This window comes from Eucalyptus grandis, chromosome 6 (assembly GCF_016545825.1).
Source record: "Eucalyptus grandis isolate ANBG69807.140 chromosome 6, ASM1654582v1, whole genome shotgun sequence".
In the NCBI taxonomy this organism is placed as follows: Eukaryota; Viridiplantae; Streptophyta; class Magnoliopsida; order Myrtales; family Myrtaceae; genus Eucalyptus; species Eucalyptus grandis.
The window spans coordinates 18768491-18791916 of NC_052617.1; the positions used below are offsets into that span (position 1 = coordinate 18768491).

At 38.0% G+C, this 23426-nt stretch overlaps 1 protein-coding gene across 1 annotated transcript; it reads right to left on the reverse strand.

Annotated features, from left to right (window-relative positions):
• Positions 1–11138: 11138 nt before the first annotated feature.
• Positions 11139–20689, reverse strand: LOC104448740 (cytochrome P450 734A1). The gene is made up of 4 exons (XM_010062627.3): positions 20175–20689; positions 18290–18534; positions 12407–12755; positions 11139–11827 (listed from the first exon to the last, which is right to left on the reverse strand). The coding sequence occupies exons 1-4, from the start codon at positions 20658–20660 to the stop codon at positions 11408–11410; spliced, it is 1500 nt and encodes a 499-aa protein (XP_010060929.2). The 5' UTR covers positions 20661–20689; the 3' UTR covers positions 11139–11407.
• Between the last annotated feature and the right edge of the window lie 2737 nt (positions 20690–23426).

Here is a 23426-nt window from a genome sequence, read left to right on the forward strand (position 1 = left end):
GGTTCACAGGGGGTTAAAAAGATACCGAGTAAAATGGGTCTTAAATAGAGGTTAGGTCAAACTGTGCGATGAAAAATATATATAATATATTGGGGTTTCATTAGCGTGTGCTTTCAGAGTACTTTTTAATCATTTCTAATGAAGAATTATTTGCACTTACAATATATTAATTATACATAAGAGAAAGACGGTGTTCCGTAAACGACAAAGGTTCTTTAATGGGGCACCTGTTAAACACCCTTAGTGGTTATTAAAACATTGTCTTGTCTGTGCCGTGGGTGATCAATTGGAAATAGGGGTGTACTCAAGTCAAATCACTTATGAATGTCTCGAACTCGACTCGATGATTACTCAAGATCAACTCGCCTAATTTCGAGTCCAGCTCGAACTCACTGATACGAAGTTCGATAATCTTCCCAAATTAATCAATCTAGATCAAGTTTCTATTTTAACAGTTAAAAAGTACTTTTTAACTACAAAAAAAGGAGCATAAAGTCTTTAAAATAACATGGTTTACCTACACACACATATATTTATATCTGTATAAATAGGTGGGGAAAAGTACAAAGAAAAAAAAATCTTAAACCTACTACACTTGTATCAATTCAATCCTTTTAATTATACTAATAATATAATTTTTTTTTGACAATTTGACAATGTAATTTTAGTCAAAAATCGTTGACTAGCAATCCATTCAGCGTCAGTCATCCTACGTGGTCCTACATCGCATTAGTCGACACTGACGTGAATATTTTCTTAATTTTTTTAATTTTTCCAAACTTTTTTATTGATTTATTTCTTTTTCTTTTTCTTTTTCATAGGGCTAGCACCACTGACCGAGATCTAGTGAAGGCTTCGTGACCCTAGCCTAGGGGTCAACAGGGGTCACAGTCCTATGAAGAAAAAAGAAAAAAAAATTAATGAAAAATTTTAAAATTAAAACATTATTCATGTTAGTACCGGCCATCCAAGTGCCAAGTGATGTCAATGTCACTAATTTCCGGCTAAAATTGATGGGATAAACTACATTAACGAATCATCAAAACATTTGACAAAAAATGTAAAGTATACGAGAATTGAAGGGATTTCTTGTGTTGATTTCTATATGAATTGTATACATTTACAGAGTCCTATTTATAATACAATGAATAGGAACAAAAATGGGAAAAGAAATATAAAGGATGACATTTCCTAGTTTACCAAACCAATTACAGATTGACTAAATCAATTAACCCGTAATTGGAATCAATATCCAAACCAATATCTCCAATCATTTCTTCAACACTCCCGCTCAAACCGGTGGTCGATTTATGTCAAGAACGCTTACTTACTTAATAAATGTGAGTGTTGTCTTCGGCTCAATGGTTTGGTGAGTACTCCTTCTTCGATCTTTTCTCAAGTAAAGTAAAAATCAACCTCTATATGTTTTGTTCTTCTATGGAAATTTGGATTCGCTACTAGTTTGAAGACGGCATCATTATCACATAATAACTCGCTTGGTCCATCAATTTTAACTCCAAGGTCTGTGAGTAATCCTTGTGTACAAACCATCTCACAAACAGTCTTTGTCATAACTCGATATTTTGATTCAGCTAACGATAATGAAACTGTTGACTATTTCTTTATCTTCCATGAAATTAACGATTCCCAATTTGATGTAAAAGTCAGTGATGGATCTTCCGATCATTAGGTAAGAAGCATAATCCATTTCACAATAGGTTGTCATCTTAATATTACAATCTTGAGACAATAAAGTCCGAAGTCCAGGATATCCCTTCAAATACTTTACTACTTTCAGTGCTGCATTCATATAAGACTACTTTGGATTTTGCATAAATTGGGAGACTATGGAAGTTCCATATAGATTTATTCTTCCAAATCTCCATGTAAAAAGGCATTATGGACATCCATTTGATGCAACTGTCAATTGCGAAAAGCAACATTAGATAGAAAAGAGCAAAAGTAGTTACTTCTTTTGCAACTAGAGAGAAGGTCTTACAGTAATCAAGTCTTCTTGTTGCATAAGTCCTTTAGCAACCACACGAGTCTTGTATCTTTCAATGGAACCATTTACTTTGTATTTGATTTTAGATACCCATTTCCACCCAATGGGTTTACGATGTGGAGGTAATGGAATGATATCCCAAGTGTGATTTTCCATAAGTGCTTGCAATTCAGCTTCTATGGCACCTTGCCAACGTGGATCATGTATTGCCTCTATGTAAGAGGCTGGTTCTTATTCTTTAGAGATACAATCAATACAACATGCATGCTTTGGGGACAATTGACCAAAGAACTATACGAGGACACCAGGTAATGTGTACCTGGAGAATCCAACGTCGAACATATATGGTCTTTGGTCCATGTGGAAAGGCAAACAGAACGTCTAGAGCATCGAAGTTGTCGAGTGATTGTCTCTTTAGGAATTGCAGGAAAAGATTCAATGGCAAGAGGTGATGGAGATGCCATTGATGAATAAGGATGCTCCTCATAAGATGTTGGTGATTCAGATGTTGCGTTTAATGAATCAAGATTGGTTGGCACAACTAGTCCCAGCGTCATCAAAATGTATTGAGGATCCCTTAATAAATCACCTTCTAACAAGAAAAGCTTGTGACTAGATGAGGAAGCAATTGGTTGGGACGAAGACACTATGGAAATACATCTTCATGAAAAACAACATCCCTACTGGCAAAAAAGCACCCCGAAGATATTTCCATAACCTGATAACCCTTTTGTAAAGAAGAATATCCCATGAAAAAATATGGAAGGGCACAAGGATCTATTTTATCCCCAAGGCCCACAGTTGCAACATAAGCTAAGCATCCAACAACTCTTAGATGATCAATCATAGTTTGCCTTGCACAAAGCATCTCAAAAGGTGTTTGACCTTCAAGGATTCGAGTTGGCATACAATTAATTAAATAGGTTGCCGTAATCATAAAATCACCCCAAAAAATTTCAAGAATTGAGGCTTGATATTTTAGAGCTTGAGCTACTTTCAAAAGATGTCAATGTTTGCGTTCTACAATCCCATTTTATTAAGGAGTGGAGGTGCATGAGTTTTAATGGAGTATCCCTTGAGAGGATAGAAAGGAATTGCATTCACCAATGAAAAACTCACAGCCATTATTGGTACAAATCTTTTGGACTATTTTGTCAGACTAATTCTTAACTAAGGAGAGGAATTTTGATAAATGAGAAAATGTTTCTTTATTGCATAAGAAAAACCCAAGTGGTACGGGTATAATCTTTGACAATAGTTAGGAAGTATCGAGATCCATCACGATGGGGAGTATAAAAAGAACCCCAGATATCCATGTGAATCAAAGAGAAAGGACTTGCAGCTCAAAATGTACTAATTGAAAATGATGCTCTGGACTGTTTGGCTAAAAAATATATCAGACATTTTGGGTGTGGAAAGTGAGCACTACGGCTCAAATGTTGATGATAAATAAGAGTTTTACTGTTAATGGTGGAATTACAGGAAACACTCTTATTTAACAAATCTAAACGCTTTGAAAAATTTGTCCAAAAATAAAGTCTTTGTGCAATACTATCAAAGCCCATCAATTTGTCAGTTGAATGATTCTAAAAAAGGCAATAATTGGAATTGAATATTGCGCAACAAGAATTATCCTCACAGATTTTCGAGATAGAAATGAAATTGAACTCGAAATTGGGGATATAAAGAACATTTTTTGAGGATTATGTGTGGACTAAGATTGAGTGCCTGCTAGGCTGATAATGAGTGTTATCCAGCATGATGATCATATTGGGGAAAGCGATTTTCAAAAGGAAAATAAATTTTACATATATATAATGTAGGATAAGTGAGAATGATGACAAAAGAGGTGATAAAGACAAAAATCGAAATGGCTTTCAATACCTCAAATCTTTCCGAATTGAAATCTCGAGCCTCGAATTGTCCATAAAAGAGGATGGAGTGCAAGCTGGGCTGATAGTGAAAGTTCACCTACTCATGGACGAAAAAGATTAAATTTTTAAAAGACAGAACTTTCTTAGGCTTCACGCTTAGGAAAATGAAATGGTGACAGCACCATTGCTCTCTAGAGACTCCCACCACAAAATTTCTCCAAAAAACGAACAAATTCCTGAGAAAATTATGAATCCACAGACCAAATGGATTCTTTTTAATTAAAATATTAAAAATTTAAGAAAATAGAAAATGTATATAGAAACATCATCAACATAAATATCTTTAGATTAGTGTAAAAAAAATAGTTTAAACATCTTTATTACAACCTCTCGCTCTGTATGCAATCTTAATAAGTTCTACCTTTTATTAATTTTGTTGCCAGTCGGATAGCGATTACGGGCTGCTCTACCTTAAACCTTCGCAATCCTAGTGGGTTAAATTTTATGATTTAGATCGACCGACGTAGGAGACTTGTGGTAATCACAATATGGAGTATTTGTGCTAATCCTTATTTTCATCCTTTTATCCATAAAAAGAAAAGGAATATATTTTCTCGAGAAACGTGTTTAATTACAATGAGCTTATCTTGTTAGGTTCATATGAACTTACAATTTGGGTCAATTATGTAGGGTCTAAACAAAAGAAAAAGCAAAAAAAATGGGGATTAACACAAATACTCCATATTGTGAACAAAAGAAAAGGGAATAAAAATGGGAAATCAAAGATTGGCTTGTATTTCAATTTGTTACAATACATAAATATTAATACGAATATCTAGATATAACTTTTTAGTAATCTCTTAAAATTTAAATAATGTTTTAGATTTGATGAAAAAGTGAAAAAGTTAATTTTGACTTTTAATGAATGTGGACAAACAACTGTAATAGAAATTAACATATAAGTGAATTAACATAACTAGAATTAATATAAATTGCATCACCATCAAAGACACCAACCATAGAAAAGCACTTCACCTGCCTATTAATATTTCGTGTTCAAAACAGGAGCGTAATATTTTTAGAGATCATGTGGAACACGCATTGTTCCATTATTGAATTAATTAATGTAGGGTAGATTTATAGAATATACCTTTAGATTCCCCAAGTCAAAAAAATTGATTTTGACTTTTGATGAATGTGGACAACAGTAATAAAAATTAACATATAAGTCAATTAACATAACTTAAATTAATATAAATTGCATCATCATCAAAGACACCCACCATCTTTACCCACTTATTAATATTTCATGTTCAACACGGGAAGTGTGTTGAGAGCTCACATGAAACATGCATTGTTCCATTATTGAATTAATTAATGTAGGCATATATTATAAACTATACATTTAGATTCCTCCAAGGAATTTGTGGCCAACAAGTCTCCATGAAAGATAATGGCAACTGTTGGGATTGCGGTGCCTTGATTTTGAGCTTATCACTGGCAAAACCAAGTGGAAAAAAGAAGGTTAGGGATGGGTTCAACGAGGATGATTGTCTCTTTTATGTGAGGTTTCACAAATTCTGCAATTTGTCATTGAGTTTGTGAGACTTCATTTCAAAAGCAATGGAACGATTGTTGCTTGTCATTTTTTGCATGCCTTTTTCATTTTTTTTTTTTTTTTTTTTTTTTTTTTTTACTTTTACTTATTGCTGCTTCTGGTGGTGGATATGTGATGGTGACTATGGTGCTCGTGTGGCTGGTGGCGGCGGCTGGTGAAGCCTGGTGGTGGTGGGTTGGGTTTGAGGTTTTTGCTGCACCTGATACAAGATGTAAGTGTGCAATATGCACAACTTGCACCAAGTAGTGCTGGTGCAAGCTGGTGTAAGACACCTTACACTAGTAACTTATGCAGCAACATACCACCAGCATAGTGGTGGCTGATGGTGACTCAAGTGGATGCCTGAGATGCTTGGTGTGGCTGGTGATAATGATGGCTGGAGGCCGATGGTGGCCAGTGGTGGGCGATGGTGGTGGCTAGTAGTAGCCGATGTGTACAAAAAAAAAAACATTGATCACATTCTAAAAAACTTAGCACTTAAGTGTTCACTTTTAACAACAAGTGGCACTTAAGTGATCATTTTAATAATAACTTGACACTTAAATGACTCTTTTTTATCACGACTGGCACTTAAGTGATCACTATATATAACTTATAGCACTCGAATAATCACTCGTGTTTGTTCTATGTATATAGTGGTTTGCAGCAAAACATAGAAACTATTGATTTATATATTTGCTACCAGTTTAAACATTTGCTACTGGTTTACATTCAATTCAAGTAAAATAGTTACCACAACACATTGACCTAATATACATTCCATCATCACCGATTTATATTTGAGAATAAGCAAAAACATTGTACAAATAGTATTTGTCGAAATCATTCATTCATTCATTCAAAACAAGTATATTTCTCAACACATTTACAACTATGGCAGTCGGAGAAACTTCTTCTCATCTTCCAGTACTTTACATTTCATCATAAAGTAGGATAGACAAAAAAATAGCAACACCATAAATGCTTGATAACACTTCCGTTCAATTTTCATTTTTGAAACTTCGTTCTTCAAATGGTTAATAGAAGATGCTTGAACTTGAGCTTGCATTGAGTCAACATCGTTCAAGTTGTCTACAAGCGTAGATGGAGGTTGATGACATCCATCAAGTAGGTCCAATATCACCTCTATGGCTCAGTGAGAGAATTTCGCATCGACCCATTTGAAGTATTTGCACTTTGAGCCTTCTCTATATCGGGCGGATCCATAGAATCTTCTTTCGGGATTCATTCGAGTCCACGATGTTCTTCTTGGACTTGGTAACTCACAAAAATAGAAACGCTCGCCTTCTCTTTTGCTTTGGAGAGAGAAATTTGAGCCGCTGCTAAAAGTCCTGCTCTCCATTTCCAATATTCGGTAGTAGAATTTTGGGCAAATCGAATTAGGGTGTGGGATTAGGGCTCCAGCGCTTCAATGGCATTTTGCTCGATTTAGGGTTTTAGATTTAGGGCAAATGGGGAGACGACGGTGTTTTCGCTGATTTAAGAGCTCTATTTTGGGCCAACACCAGAAACGACGTTGTTTGGAGTGAATTCGAGCTAACTCAGCTCTCCGGCAAGACACATCGGCGAGAAATATTAATATTTTAAAGCCACGTATGATTTCCGGCCAGCTTCGCCGAAGATGGCACTCAGGTGTCCCACTTTTCTTAAAATGTAGCACTTAAGTATACATTTCATAAGTTATGGCACTTTAGTGTCCCTTTGTGTAAAGGCACTTGAAGCGTTCTTTTGCCCATGTTTATTATCCCTAATATTTGTTAGTTGACTGGGTGTTTTGTTAAATACTTCCGCTTGTATTTAATTGAAAGATAAAAAGAATGGGTCAGCGATAAATCCTAAGATGTCACAATTTGAATTGATCATTGAGAGATGTCTGTGCGCTCGAGGTTCGGCGTGTGACATAACTCCATTAGGACAATCCAAAGGAAGCGAGGTAACTAAAAATTAACAAATAGAGCAAGAAAGGAGAGAGATAATTAATTTATCACTTTTTGAACTTCCTTTAATTTTCTTTAGACTTCTCATTGTTAGTTTCCCTAGAAATGATACACACCTCACTGCACATCATCATACCAAAAGTCAACGAAAAAATGAACTAGACCAAATTAGAGGATGAATTAGTCATATTGTTCACATGATAGGCTTAGTTTTCCTACCAGTTTCCAGAATTACAAGGTTTTGCATCTCTAGTACTATCAAGCAACAGGAAGTAGTCTTATAAAACATCATCGTTTGCAAACTATCAAACAGCCAGAGAGCATCTCCAAAAATTGTGCACGGAATTTAGATTCCTCTATATAATGGACAGAAACTAAGAGTCCAAAACTCCAAATTGCTGCCACTGCTCGGAAAGTTGAGCCCTTAGTTGGATTATTCTTTTTTAAGAGTTCACCAGTCCAGCAAATTGTGGATGCAGTCTGTCAAGACTTCCACTTAAATTGCCATAAAAGCCGACGACAAATTGGCAGAACCATGGATTACAGTAGTGGGAAAAGAAAAACTAACCCGTGAGGTTCAAATTCAAGCCTTAAAGGAAGTTCTTGTGAAAAGATTTACATCCCGAAGTGGCTCCCATTCCAAAAAATTTGACATTACTCATTTTTTAAGTATCGAAAAATTATTGTACCGAAGTGAGTGCCACACCAAAATTGTGGCACTCGTGCTGTCATTTTCCTGAATTTTTCCTAAATCAGTAAGGTTTCAATCAAATGAACTACAGTCCAAAGTAATCTGCTATTAATCGAGAGGTAACTTATGCTTCTAGTGCGTCCTTAATTATGATAATCCCTTCAATGCTTTGGAATTAAAATCACGAATCAAATGATCTAACCAGTCTTGATGTCTGTGTGTTGCAGCATATACAAACTAGGAAAATCCAAACTAATTATTGATGTCGGTGAGAACATGAAATTATTAAATGGCTTCATCACCAACTACCAGCATAGTAGAAGACAAGAAATAAATAAATAAATAAATAAATAAAAGCAAGGAGCAAAGCACCATATAATGATCGTCAGCAGAAAGAGAAAACACTTACGGCGATTGTCAGTGGTTATGCACGAGCATCAGGAGCCTGAGCATGAATTTCACTGGCCTTTCTGCGAACGGAACCATATTGTTCTGAATTCAGAGACTTTAATAGATCATAAATTGACATGAAGTTCCATTATCTTTGATCATTCTTTGCAGGGGAAGTAATGCCCACTTGAGATCTCAATTTCCTTCTGCAAATGGTCCTCTGATACAGTGCTGCTGTCGCATGTTAAAAAGGTAGCGCGAGCAATCAGCTTCATCCGAATGTCTTTGCAAGTAGACAGGATCGTGGTGAACATGCCAAGCAAGTGATAGTGTACAGCGAGACCGCATGACAGCATGGCACAGCATAAGCTGCTAATCGTGGGTCCGAGAAGTGTTTGTCGGATTTTGGATGGTCAGCGGCAAAAGGAGCGAGACTGTGCCTCGTGCACGTTAGTTCGAAATGAGAACATTTATGAGAAAAACGGTTGATCAATAACTAGTTGCAAAATTGTGTTCCGAGATTACATCGGGATTTCAGCTTGTTAAATGAGTATACCAGGCCAAGGACTGGTGTATGTCAAAAGCACGCACGCGATCGCAGAATTGCAAAACTGCGGGACTGATTTTGTATTGAAGGAGACACCTGAAATGCCGAACCAAATGCAGTATATCACTCATCTGTCCCATGTTTGAATGCTTGTCTTATAGTCGGTCAACTTACTTTATACCGTATTCGCCGACCGGATTTAGAACTTCGAACATTCACCACTTTTCAGATATTGACTCAGAAATGATTTCATCGGATGGACATTATCAACTCGAGAAAGGTTCGGGTGCAATTGAGCTTCCTCATACACATGGTCATTATATAGCTGTTATTAATTATCATATGGAACTTTAACTTACAACACAGACATTATGGAAGAATCCTACTTCTGCTCGACCTCGGTCCCTCCTATTTAACTCTCCTCACTGCCTCCACCGCTCCACCACCTTACCGCAGCGCCGATCACCGCTTTAGATGTCGACATTGCATTCACTGTACTAGCATATGACCACCATCACAGAATCTCCAGCTGAAACCTTTGATCGGTGGGGAGAAGAATGGAGGAGCCATGATCCTGGTCCATATGACAAAGAGAGAGATTATGTCCTCCCTATTCTTGTTGGTTAAATATTTTGATAACGGGTTTGAGTCATTTTATGTCTGAGGCTAACCCTTCAAATAGGAGGACAATCGTGTCATTTCCCTTATTCTGGTAGGATTTGGGGTGTGGCATTAGGATAAAGATTGGAGATGATATAATTTTTGTTGGGAACATTGAATCCACCCTCACTTAAAGCAAACTTAAGCCAATAAGTCTTCCTCATTTGTACCCTAAAACCACATTGATAACAAGATTACCATTTGTGTACTTTGATATTATTTGTTGGAAGCACCTAGCAGATTACTCAGTAGAAATGCAATATCTTCACCGGTAGAAACATATCTAGTTGAATTCACATTCACTCAAAAATTCAAACAAACAAGTTATGAGCCAACTAGAATTGTTAACAAATCCACACCACATCGATTATTCAATGTAGGACTACTAACACAACTTAACAATTTCTTCATCACGTTTAAACTTAATGTTAGACTTGCTACCCTTAATTCGGACATTTCGCATCAGCATGTCTCAACTTTAGTTTTTTTGGGAAAAGTGACAAAAAAGTTCTAAACCTATTGTATTTATGATAATTTAGGCCTAAACCTTTTATTAATGCCAATTTAATTCGAAACATTTTGACCTAGTATCAATTCAGTCTTTCCAACTAATTTTAGCCAGATTTTGCTATTGTTGATGTCATTTGATTTCATGGTACAATCTAAGCTAATGTCGATAACTGTTAATGATATTTTAATATATTTTGAATTTTATTGATTTTATCCTTTTTCCTTTTTTTTCATCTTCTCTTGGAGGAAGAAGAAAGGGAGGGAAAAAAAAAATCGGAGAGAGAGAGAGATGAATAGAGGTGAGGGGTGGCGAGGGCACGGTGGTGCGGCTTGTGCGATTATCACCAATTTCACACATTCCCATTGCTCTGAAACCGTAACTGGCAATATAAACATACCGACATTGCCACCGCCACCATCACAGGTAATTGCACAGCAAAGAACCGATAGGGGAGCACCTGAAGCTTAGACTTGGCCATATTCGAAGTCACCGACATGCTCTCCCGATTGAGCTTAGGCCGGAACAGAGCTAAGGCAATCAAGAGCTCCAAGTTGAGCTCGCTTCAACTGCGGGCTTGCCATCCATGTCACAGCGGCTACTACACAAAGCGAGAAACAGAGTTATCAGTAACTAGCAAGTAGTGAACGGTAACCAAAGTTATCATCTTGCTGGCCATGACATGTGAAATAATTAGAAATGATTGGGCCACCACCATAGAAGGGGATATTCGGTCAGGAATATTTTATTGCATTATGATGGTCCCAAGATATGATTTGTAAGCACACCCCATTTGCTAATTACATCATCATCACCTATCCAATTCTTTTAAGTCTTTTAAGATATATATATATATATATTATTTATTTAACTATATAATATATATATTATTTAACTAGAGGGCCCAATAAATAGACTTCAGTACATAAAACATCCCAAAAAGCTTGGGGAGAAGATAAGACAACATCTAAGTGCACAAATTAGAAGCACCTGAGAGACCGCTAGACTCAAAACAAAGGAGTCACATAGCCCTACCAAATTACAGCACATTATTTTTATGATACAGACACAAAATGAAGTTTCTATTTCAAGAATCCTAAAAATCGTCTTCCCTCACACTATGCGACCATGTTACAAACAGAAGTCCACAAACAAAAGGAAGAAAAATGAACCAGATTCAAATATGAGTCCTCCTGACGATGATCGGTGCTCCATACTGAGGCTGCAAGGTCACAAAAAGCATCGGAGCATGAACATACGAAGGCGACACCTCGAAGGCGAATCGCCTAACCAGCATGGCCAGAACGACCTTGGCCTCAACCATGGCTAAGTTCTGGCCTACGCAGGTTCTGGGGCCAAGCCCAAATCCGAGGAACGCTGCCAGGTGCTTCCGGGGCTTCATGAATCTTGCCGGGTTGAACTCATCCGCGTCTTTGCCCCATATCTCAGGGTCGCGATGCACAGTAGAGAAGGCCAAGTAGAGCTCCGTTTTTGCTGGAATTTGAAGGTCCCCTAGATGCACATCTTTAAGGGTTTGCCTCGTCACCGTCACCGCAGGAGAGTACAGTCTAAGGGTTTCATTTAATACCATCGTTACCTATTCAAAAAAGGGACAGAAGAAAGATATAAGTTTAAGTGAACCCAAAATGTTTAATTTTTCAGTCAGACTAAACTTTCAAAACTCAGGCAAATGGAGTGGTGAAGTAGGTTATTAGGAAACTTTACGTGAGCCGAACGTCAGTTGATAGCCGTAAGCACGTTCGAATAGGGAATTCAGAGCATTAGATTGACCCCGATTGAAGAATGAGCTAGCTAGGATATAATTATATAATTGATCGGGACTGTGCCAACATGTATAACATAACAAATATTGGAAGATAGTCTCCATGTCATGTACAATTTCTTCTATAGGCAAGTGAGACAATTCAAACTTCTTGCTTGAATGTGCACTGAATTTCTTCATCACACACGTCAGATTATTAAATTACCACCATCTCATCCTCGGATTGGTCCTAGGATTCGATAATGGAGTTTCAAACCTTTTCTTCCATCTAAGAAGCTAGCCCCACTTCGACAAACGATGATTTTTATTCATTAGACAGCAAACAACCAATGATGAAAACTAAACGTGCCTGTTTGTAGTAATGTGACTAGTGAGGAATAGTGATCAACTTACAGTCTTGAGCTCGTTCAGATTTTCAGCAGCCGGAAGCCCGGTTTTCCCGCAAACGCGGATTACTTCTTCCCGGGCCTTGTCCTGCCATTCCTGGTGCTTTGCCAGAAGGAGAAGCGCCCAAGTGAGGAGCGTGGCCGTCGTCCCTTTTCCCGCGAAGTAAAAAGTCTTGCATTCGTCTATGACTTCCTCCACTCCCAATCTTTCTCCTTCGTGGGATGATGTTAGGAGAGCGAGAAAATTGGACAAATTCTCTCTCGATTTCAAGTTGTTCTCGATCAGCTTCCGGACCGCTTGCCGGATTTCCTTCTCTAGTCTCCATCTCTGCCTGTTCTTCCGAGTCGGTAGGAACCTGTGCATTGAGTGAAACAAGTGATCGTCTAATCTTACATGGGTATGAAGACTTTAGGCAGAGCTTGAGAGAGAATTTAGGACTGCTCTAAAAAGTAAAAAGGTAATGATTCGTGATTAAACAAAAGACACGTCATTGAATCGTGACTTTTCCTAGAAATAGGATCAAGAAAGACTTTTCCCGGAAATAAAAACGATGCAAGATACGTCCTGAGATACTATTTGTGTTGGGAAAATATGCTTCAAATTGGGTAGAACAATGAAGTCGGATCTTTAGAGTACTCAAGTCGGACTTTGAGGCGTGATATCACTTTCTTTAAGGATTTATTTGCCCCACTACGTTGCTAATGGTCACCGGCAAATTTCCTCCAGGATACAACAAAGTCTCAAGTGAGAATACTAGATAGCAATTCTAGTATTTCTCCAGGATCTCTCATGGGAAACAATTAGAAACAATGGCTGTAATTTCTCTCAAAAGAAAATGAAAAAATGGAAGAAGATGTGTGTTTGATCTCAAAACAAATGTACTCATATATGTCTTTCGAATAAATGCAACTCTTCAAAAGATTGCAAAAGAACAAAGACAACCTTTCGGAAAGGTTGTAAAATGAACAAGTATGTCTCAAAGGTTACATTGAAAAGACATAAGAAATTCGGAATTAAAAATAATAAAAAATAATAATAATTATAACTTTTCGTGAACAGTCGTACTGTTTCAACAAAACTTTATAATTAATTTTTTATATAAATAAATCCGAATTTTCAATAAATAAAAATAATGATCGTTGGTTAATGCCAAATCTCGTTCACGTGCGCACTCACATCATTTCGATGTGGGACAAGGCACCTCTTCATTTGTTTTATAAACAAATTACCAACAATCCCTCACTTTTGTTTATAAAACAAAAACAAAAAATAAAACGTTAGAAATATACTGCCAAAATTTCCGTGAGATTAGTATATATACATAAAGGTCTCTTTCGAGTTAAACATTTACTTAGTGCAAGTATCTCTATCAAAGTGACAAGTAGCTCGACTTTAAACTTATACTTTTATATGATAGAACCGAACATACCGCACATACATTAACCTCTTGTTTCAGTGAGAAATTCTATATTACTCCGCACTATTATGGCCTTGTGCTTGATCCTGTTTCATGAGCTCTCTAGAAAGCAACCCTAACTTTCGTAAGAAGCGGCACCACTTCTAAGCTCATATAGGTGAAGTATCTACCATGTGTTTCTGTTACTATCAACACATTACAAATTTGTATCATACTTCATTAAGAATTTAATTCAGCCTACAAAACGTAACAGACTATACTGACTTCTCATATCGGGGCTACGTCGGTATCAAACAATCACATTCAATAACTTGTTCTTACCCATTAAACCTTGTAACTAGTGATGTTCTAGAAAAGGTCGGGTTACCATTATTGGTGATTTCAATTAAAGGGTTTCAGCCCGTTTCTTATGAGGTCATTATTACCATGTCTCTCGGTAAAGACTTCGCCAAAGGATCGGCAAGATAATTACTTAACCTCACATAGACAATTGTTATGGTACCATCTTTAATCAATTGTCTCACATATTCATGTCTTAGACTAATATGTCTAAACTTACCATTATAGGTTCTACTATAGGCTCTTACCAAAGTAGCCTAACTATCACAATGGATAGAAATAGGAGCCATAGGACTAAGCCATGAATTGATATTCAACAACAAATTCATAGCCCATTTAGCCTCTTTCCCAAATTTTGCTAAAGCAACAATTCAAATTCCAGAGTTGAGTAAATTATGCACATTTGTTTCTTGCTCACCCAAGAAACAACACATTCACATAATGTAAAAATTAATCCATTAGTGGATTGTTTATTTCTCACACTTGCAATCCAACTAACATCGGTATATCTTTCTAATATAGCCAAATTATTATAGAACAATAAGATAACTCTCTAATGTTCTATATTGGATTACTAGTATTTACTCAACTTGCATATACAAAAGTAATATCAAGTCTAGATAATGTATCACATACATCAAAAACCAATATCACTCACATTAAAAACTCTCCACCAAGAATCAAATGGAGTACTCATATATTTGAAAACAAGATGTTTAAATCTATGCAACATCTTCTCCGTGTAATCACTTTAGCTCAAAGAATAACCCCACTATTTTTTTAATTTTAATACTTAAGATAGTATCTGCTTCTCCTAAATATTTCATTTTGAAAATGAAAGCTAGATACTTCTTAGTCTCAATGACTTCAAGTCCCCTTCGGATACCCCCACCACAAGAATATTTCATGAGGCATCCAATCAAAACTATGCATTGTCAAATTTCATGCTCAATGAAATACATACATCAAAATAGAAAACCAATGCAATTCTACTCTCTTGGCTCATTTATGCTATTCCTTATAATCAAATCTATGAGGGCAAGGACAGCAAATAGAACGCATTAGAACCAAACAAGGGACACCTGAAATCCCATTCAGTATATCTATTTCGCCTCCATAAATAGAGCGCTACATATTAGCCCATGCATGTAATGACATTCTCTAACAATCCAATAAATGCGAGCAAATCAAGTATGGAGGTATCAAAAGCACATAAACTAGGATTGAAAGGGGAAAAACAATTCTTGGAACGGAATCAACAACATCATATAAGCCGAAACCTTCCGAAATATAAAATAAGATCCATACCTTGGCACTGATCAGCATCAAGACCAACGTCATCAAACACAAATCCAATAGACCTGCATGTGTCACGGACAATTTTCTCATAGTCTTCATTGGCCTTGGTGGTAATTTCTCTGAACACCATGACCATGTTGGTCTTGGTGCATGTTTCACAAGCAACCTTGCTGTCGGGGTTCGGTTTTGTAGAGTTTAATGTCTCCATCCCCGGCAAGGCTCTTATCAATAAGATTAGTCTTATTCCCAAGTAAAAGCCACCGTGGATATCAAACAAAGGAAGCGCATGCCCACTTTCTTCCTGCCGGTGAATTTGACAATCCAGTGAACGAGCCTCCCCAAATAATTTGGCATCTTGCTCGGCTTTTGGAGCGGCAACGGAGGAAGCGGGGTCGTTTGGATTTGCAACCCATCATTTTGGAGGAGCAGCTTTTGTTCTTTTAGAGATCCATAGCTACCAAAGCGTATTCCCAATGACCCTCTAGTCATTGTTCCTCCAAACCCATATTTGGCGTTATCATCTCTCTCCTCGTTTTGCCAAACAAATCAAAAAATAGATTCCATCGATTCAATGAAATCTGAACAAAAAGAATGAACGTCACCTTTGCTTAATCAAGCCAAAGACTCAGAGGGTGCCTCCGGTCCATCTGCTAAACAATATCTTTCCCCCGGTAAGTGTTCATGTCACATGGCAATTTTGCTAGACACGCGCCACTGACAAATTTTCGTGTCTAATTCATCGGCCTATTCCGATGCGGGTAATAATCATCATTTAGGCCTTGGATCCAGCAGCATCATCTCACCCATAACCACCATTAGTAACCACGGGGCATAAAACATAAGACAAAGAAAATGATGAATTAGAAAACGCATTTGATCTTTGAAATGACTGAGAAAATAACTAACATGACTTAATTCAAGTCAAAAACAAAACCAACTAGCATTAGAGATATCGTGACAAAAAGTATTAGCAAATGGAAAACATTCAGCGCATGATCAAACACAAAACTTGGCGATAGTGTTCGACCACACTTGAACTACTTACACAGAATAATCATCAAGAAAAGTTTCTTTTCTATTGGAAGAATGATCGAACGCACCATGAGTATGAATGATTTCTATAATCACAAGAGAACAATTGCGATTGTATGGAAGTCGAGGCGCTGACCAATTTGCGAGCAGCCTTTGCAAGAAATAGTTCCAATCCTCTGGTCATTGATAGAAGCAATCTTCTGCGCCGTCATTGCTCACCCAGGAGGAACCCGCATGGGATGAACCGGCACCTTTGTTCCCGTTACCATGTTTGTCCCTTAAACATGTGCCAAACGGCGGGATCATCAAATGGGTTCGGGTTCCGAATCCCGTTGTCAGACCAAGGAGTGTTGTCATTGGACTTCTAAATGAATTCCGGATCGAGGAGCAACAGATCATCCTCGAGACTATGGTTGAGGTTTAGGAGGAGATACTCAAGATAGTCATCGCCCTTCATGATCCTTGTCTTCTCGTTCAAACAACGGAACTTCGGATCTTTCCATCTCCGCGTCTGCGTACGCTTGATATAAAAACGATGGCTTTTACGTGCTCCGCCAGAGAAAGGCGATTCGCAGATTTTTCCTTGCCGGTCTGCGATCGCAGCATCGACATCGAGCAGTGCCTCATATTACTCTGGACCAAAGGATCGCTGAATCTCCTCCCGAACAACCAATTTGCATCAGAGACGGAGTTGGTGGAATTCATGGCGACCTGGTTCTTGGCGGCGTCGTTGATCAATTTATCTCATTTTTCAGCCATCGATTCCTTTGTATGCACATCCACACCCTTCGGACATCTTTCTCGGACGATCAGCATGGACGGATGTGGGAATACTCCAAGATACAGAGAGACAAAGAATGACAAAAAAAAATGCTCAGATTTTCAATCTTAACGACAAAGAAACGTAGGCAAAATTAAGTCTACGCAATAATGAGATTATTAAACCACATCCCCTTCTCAGATTTACACAAAAATCGCAAATTACTTAGCAGGGATGTCTAAAGAGCATTTTGACAAACCGTTATGTGCGGTTCATCCACTTGACTCCATTGTTGCGAAATAAATCCTTAAAATTGTTGGGAAAATATGCTTCAAATTGGGTAGAACAATGAAGTCGGATCTTTAGAGTACTCAAGTCGGACTTTGAGGCGTGATATCACTTTCTTTAAGGATTTATTTGCCCCACTACGTTGCTAATGGTCACCGGCAAATTTCCTCCAGGATACAACAAAGTCTCAAGTGAGAATACTAGATAGCAATCCTAGTATTTCTCCAGGATCTCTCATGGGAAACAATTAGAAACAATGGCTGTAATTTCTCTCAAAAGAAAATGAAAAAATGGAAGAAGATGTGTGTTTGATCTCAAAACAAATGTACTCATATATGTCTTTCGAATAAATGCAACTCTTCAAAAGATTGCAAAAGAACAAAGACAACCTTTCGGGAAAGGTTGTAAAATGAACAAGTATGTCTCAAAGGTTACATTGAAAAGACATAAGAAATTCGGAATTAAATAATAATAAAATAATAATAATTATAACTTTTCGTGAACAGTCGTCTGTTTCAACAAAACTTTATAATTAATTTTTTATATAAATAAATCCGAATTTTCAATAAATAAAAATAATGATCGTTGGTTAATGCCAAATCTCGTCCACGTGCGCACTCACATCATTTCGATGTGGGACAAGGCACCTCTTCATTTGTTTTATAAACAAATTACCAACAATTTGTACATATATAACAACTCAGAATGTGAGTAAATTTGTTTATTGCCTGAAATGGAGCAAGTTAAATTGGACCTGAAGCCAGGAATGTAAATGTTCTGGTGGGCTTGAGTGAAGAGGTGCAGCTGCTGCTCCTGCAAGGCGAATATGCGCTTGCCCTCTTCGGAGCTGCTCCCGAAAGCAGTCCTCGAGATGACGTCAGCCGAGAGCCCGTTGAGCTCCTTCAGCACCTCCACCTCGAACTCCTCTCTTCCTCCTCGCATCTCGTCCCACGTTTCCAGCATCTTGGCCGCGCTCGCCACGATCTCCGGGATCCACCCCTACTCAAAATGAAAGGAAACTCATGCTGTGAAGTCCGTCCAGAGGCAGACGTGATGAAGAAAACCAATCACAGTGCAAAGACTTCGAATGAAAATGTGTGCTTCTTCTTTTTTATGGGAACCAGAGAGTCTTACAGATTGCTTGTTAATAGAACTGGTTACCGTAAGGATGCGCTGCCCTTACGTTGTGTATGCTCTTTGGCAATTTGAAGAACAGTTGATCTTCGCCAAATTGCCAGGGACCGTACGGCAATTTAAAGAACACGAAACTAGCTTCTGCTTGGTTTACTCACCGTCATTTTCAGATTGCATCTGCATCATTACCTCTTTTACCACAGAATGCGCAATCCCTTGCTCCAGAGCTTCAACTGTCAGAGTTGCAATGTTAATTTAAAGCTTTCATTTTTAATATTGAAAACATATCCCGACTCTAAACCTGTAAAGGAAACCCAACTCAAGAAGTCGTAGTTTGAGTAAGTTTCCTAATTTGAGTAAGGTTTCTAAAAGGGTTCCTATTCTGGGTCAAAATCTTTTCTATATAAGAAGCAGGCCTTCTTCGTGAATTGCATGAAAGAGGAGCTTTCAGTGTTCAAGCTATTAAATCTTGTGTTAAAGCAAGGAATTATGAGGGCTAAATATCGTTTGAGTTATAAAGTGTAATCGTGGGTTACAAAACACTGTAAGTTTTGAGTGAATCAAGTGCTTTTAGTAATTTTTATTGGATCGCTTGATTTATAATGGAATCATGTAGCGCTCCCCCGTCGAGTAGGTCCCACCAACCGAACCATCCCGTAGTGGACTCATCTTTGCAGATGTCTGTTTGATCTCCTCGTTGAAATGGATGCAACATGGATTTTGCTTTATTTGTGGTACATGGGGTTGTGTTTGCAAATCCTTATGAAGCGGTTAAAGGTGTAGATATAATTGGTGTCTTAATAAGGTCTAGGGAGTTAGTTGGCTTGGAAGATTTTTATGGCGGTCTTGCCCATCACGGGTTGTGGGAAGAGTAGCGGCAAAGTCCAAATTCTAACGAAGAGATTGTCGAGCCAATGTGGAGATACTTCCTAGTTGAATGGTTTTTTTAGTTTGAGTGGTTTCCTAATAAGAGTAGATTTTCTAAAAAGAGCTTCCTTTGTTGGATCGCCAACTTTTCCATATAAGAAGTGGGTCTTCTTCATGAATTGCATCAAAAAAGAGCTTTTTGGAGTTCATGCCAATAAATCTTGTGGTAAATTTTGTAAATTTGTTTATGAGATTAAAATATTATTTCACGAGAAATTACAAGGATTAAACGCCATGTGAATTATTTAGTGCAATTACGGGTTGGGAAATATTGAGATGTTTGAGTAGTTCAAGTATGGTTGTACTCTCTATTGTGTCACTCAATCTATCATGGAATGCGGTGCTCTCCTAATAGACTATGCCCCACCAATTGAATAAACGTAACTCTAAAATCCAATTTATTTTCTTGTTTTGTTTCTTTTATTGTTTCAGTGTTTGTTTTTTCGCAACATTTCATATTACTGTGCAGTGTGTTGGGTTGTGTAGGACCAAGATGTCGTGTTCATAAATCAAGTCAAACAATGACATGGTATGTATGCGATCACAATTTGAAAATTTATACTACCTCCAATACTCACCTTAACCCTCTCCATAGTAAAGGCCTGGTTAGCGATCCGCCGATGAACGGCCCACTTCTCCCCCACCAGCCCAAAAATGCCTTGCCCGAACAGCTCTCGAGCCTGCGGGTTGAACTTGATCTGGTCATATGACCTGCCCGTATTTGTTAGGACCTCTTTGACCATGTCCGGGTCCGAGATGCCCAGCCTAGGCCTCGACCCGAACCAATATACAAAAGTCCTCCCATACTTGAGGGACCAGTGGTAGTAGAAAGGAGCCACCCTGTGGAGGAACCTGTGGTCGAACGGCATGGGCTTCGACTGAGCCTCCGCGAATAGGTGGTTGATCTCTGCCGTGTTGCCAAGGATCGGACGGTAGCCAGGCCCCCGGACGCCTTGCTTTGTGAAGTGGCGCTGTAGCTTTAGCGGGGTAAAGAGATTGGAGTATGTGAATTTCGAGAGGAGGATGAGGATTAGCAAGAGGACTGAAACCAGAAGCCATGGCATAGTTGGAGGGGGGAGGGAGGTGGAGAATGAGAGGCTTACGAGCAGTTGGAAAGATATGGAGTAAGATGGGTCTTAAATTGAGGTTAGGTCAAACTGTTATGCTTTTTCCAAATAATTTCGTAGTTTTGCAATGAAAAAAATATATAATATATTGGGGTTTCAGGTTGCGTTTGGTTCAATATTTCCCTAGCCTAGTGCTACAGTAAAAATCAACAGTAACTTGCGACAGTGAAATTATGCGAACAATGCAAATGCTAAAAGCCCAAAAAGCTACTTAGAGAAATACAATTGTGTTTGTTAAATTTTTTTGCAAATGGACTTTGAATTGAATGTGTGATTAGTTAAAAAAAACATTCGCAATGGGTTTTGATGCGTATAATATATGTGTGTGTGTCTATATATATCTTCTTCTTCTTCTTTTTTAAATTGAACTAAACCCTTCGCGGACCGGCGAAGGGCTACGGCCGTCGACTCCCAGCCGATCTGGTGCCGGCAGCAGTTGACTAAGATGGCCCAAGGTCGAGCGACCTCGGCGAGGGTCACACGACCCGGGGTCGCGCGACCCAAGCAACCGCCGCCCGGGTCTCGTGGCCAAGCAACCCTCGCTTGGGTCTCGTGAGGGTCGCGCGACAGCGGCCCGAGTCACGTGCCCTCGACTAGTTCTTGCGGCTGCGGGCGACGGCCACCTAGGTCGTGCGGCCCCTGGGTCAAGCGACCTCCAGCGGCCCTCAACTGGGTTGCGCAACTCTCGCCGGAAGTCGCCCGACCTCGAGCGACCTCGAGCGACCCAACAAGCGCGGCACTAGATCTAGCTCATCGGTGGCCATAGCCTTCGCCGATCCAACGAAGGGCTATGTCCTTTTTCAATTAAAATAATAATAATAATCAGGGGTAAAATCAAAAATATGAAGAATTAGTGAGGGTAGTTTTGGAAGGAAAAAATAATTTCAGTATTTTGAAGGCAAGTTGAAAGCTTAAAAACCGACTTCAAAGTTGAACAAACAATAAACGCAATCGAAAGAGGATTGAGTGCATGCTAGGCTGATAATGAGTGTTACCTATGCATGATGATCACATTGGGTAAAGTGATTTTTAAAAGAAGAATATTATATATATAAAATAAAGGATGAGCAAGAGCGACGACAAAAGAGGTGGTAAGACAAAAATCGGAATGGTTTCAAGATCTCAAATCTTTCGGAATTAAAATCTTAAGCCTCGAATTGCCCATGAAAGAGGATGGAGTGCATGCGAGGCTGATAGTGAATGTTCACCGACTCATCTACCGAAAAAGATTAATTTTTTAAAAAAACAGAATTTTCTTGGGGTTTACGCTTAAAAGAAAAATGAAATGGTGACAGCGCGGTTAGTCTTTGGAGACCCCCACCACAAATTTTCTCAAAGAAACCGAACAAATTCCGGAGAAAATTGTGAATCCACAAACTAAATGGATTCTTTTTAATAAAAAATTTAAAAAAATAAATAAAATAGAAAACATATATAGAAACGTCATTAATATAAAATATCTTTACATTAGTGTAAAAAAATAATTTAAACATCTTTATTACAACCTCTAGCTCTGTATACAACCTCAATAAGTTCTACCTTTTATTCATTTTTTTTGCCTGTTAAATTGTGATTACGGGCTGCTCTAGCTTAAACCTTCGCAATCCTAGTGGGTTAAAATTTATGATTCGGATCGACCGATCTAGGAGACTTGTGGTAGTCACAATATGGAGTATTTGCGCTAATTTCCATTTTCATCCTTTTATCCATAAAAAGAAAAGGAATATCCTTTCTCGAGAAATGTTTTTAATTACAGTGAGCATATCTTGTTAGGTTCATGGGTCAATTATGTATGGTCTAAACAAAAGAAAATGCAACAAAAATGGGAAATCAAAGATTGGCTTGTATTTCAATTTGTTACAATACATAAAAATTGATACGAATATTGAGATATAACTTTTTAGTAATCTCTTGAAATTTAAATAATGTTTTAGATTTGATGAGAAAGTGAAAAAGTTAAATTTGACTTTCAATGAATGTGGACGAACAATTGTAACAAAAATTAACATATAATTCATTTAACATAACTTAAATTAATATAAATCGCATCACCATCAAAGACACCCACCATAGAAAAGCGCTTCACCCGCCTATTAATATTTCATGTTCAAAACGGGAGAATATCTTGTTGAGAGATCACGTGAAACACGCATTGTTCCATTATTGAATTAATTAAGGTAGGCTTATTCTATAGAATATACATTTAGATTCCTCCAAGTGAAAAAGTTAATTTGACTTTTGATAGACGTGGAAGACTGTAATAAAAATTAACATATAAGTCAATTAACATAACTTGAATTAATATAAATTGCATCACCATCAAAGACACCCACCATAGAAAAGCACTTCACCCGCCTATCAATGTCTCATGTTCAAAACGGGAGTGTATCTTGTTGAGATCACGTGGAACATGTAGTGTTCCATTATTGAATTAATTAAGGTAGGCATATATTATAGGGTATACATTTAGATTCCTCCAAGGAATTTGTGGCCAACAAGTCTCCATGAAAGATAATGCAGACCTTGGGATTGCAGTGCCCTAATTTTGAGCTTATCCCAATTAAAACCAAGTCGAAAAAAAAAGGTTAGAGGTAAATACAACAAGGATGATTGACTCTTTTGTGTGAGGTTTCACAAATTTTGCAAACGTCGGTCCTCTCACATGATCGTTAGATCGGGTGGATCCCATATGAGCCCATCTCA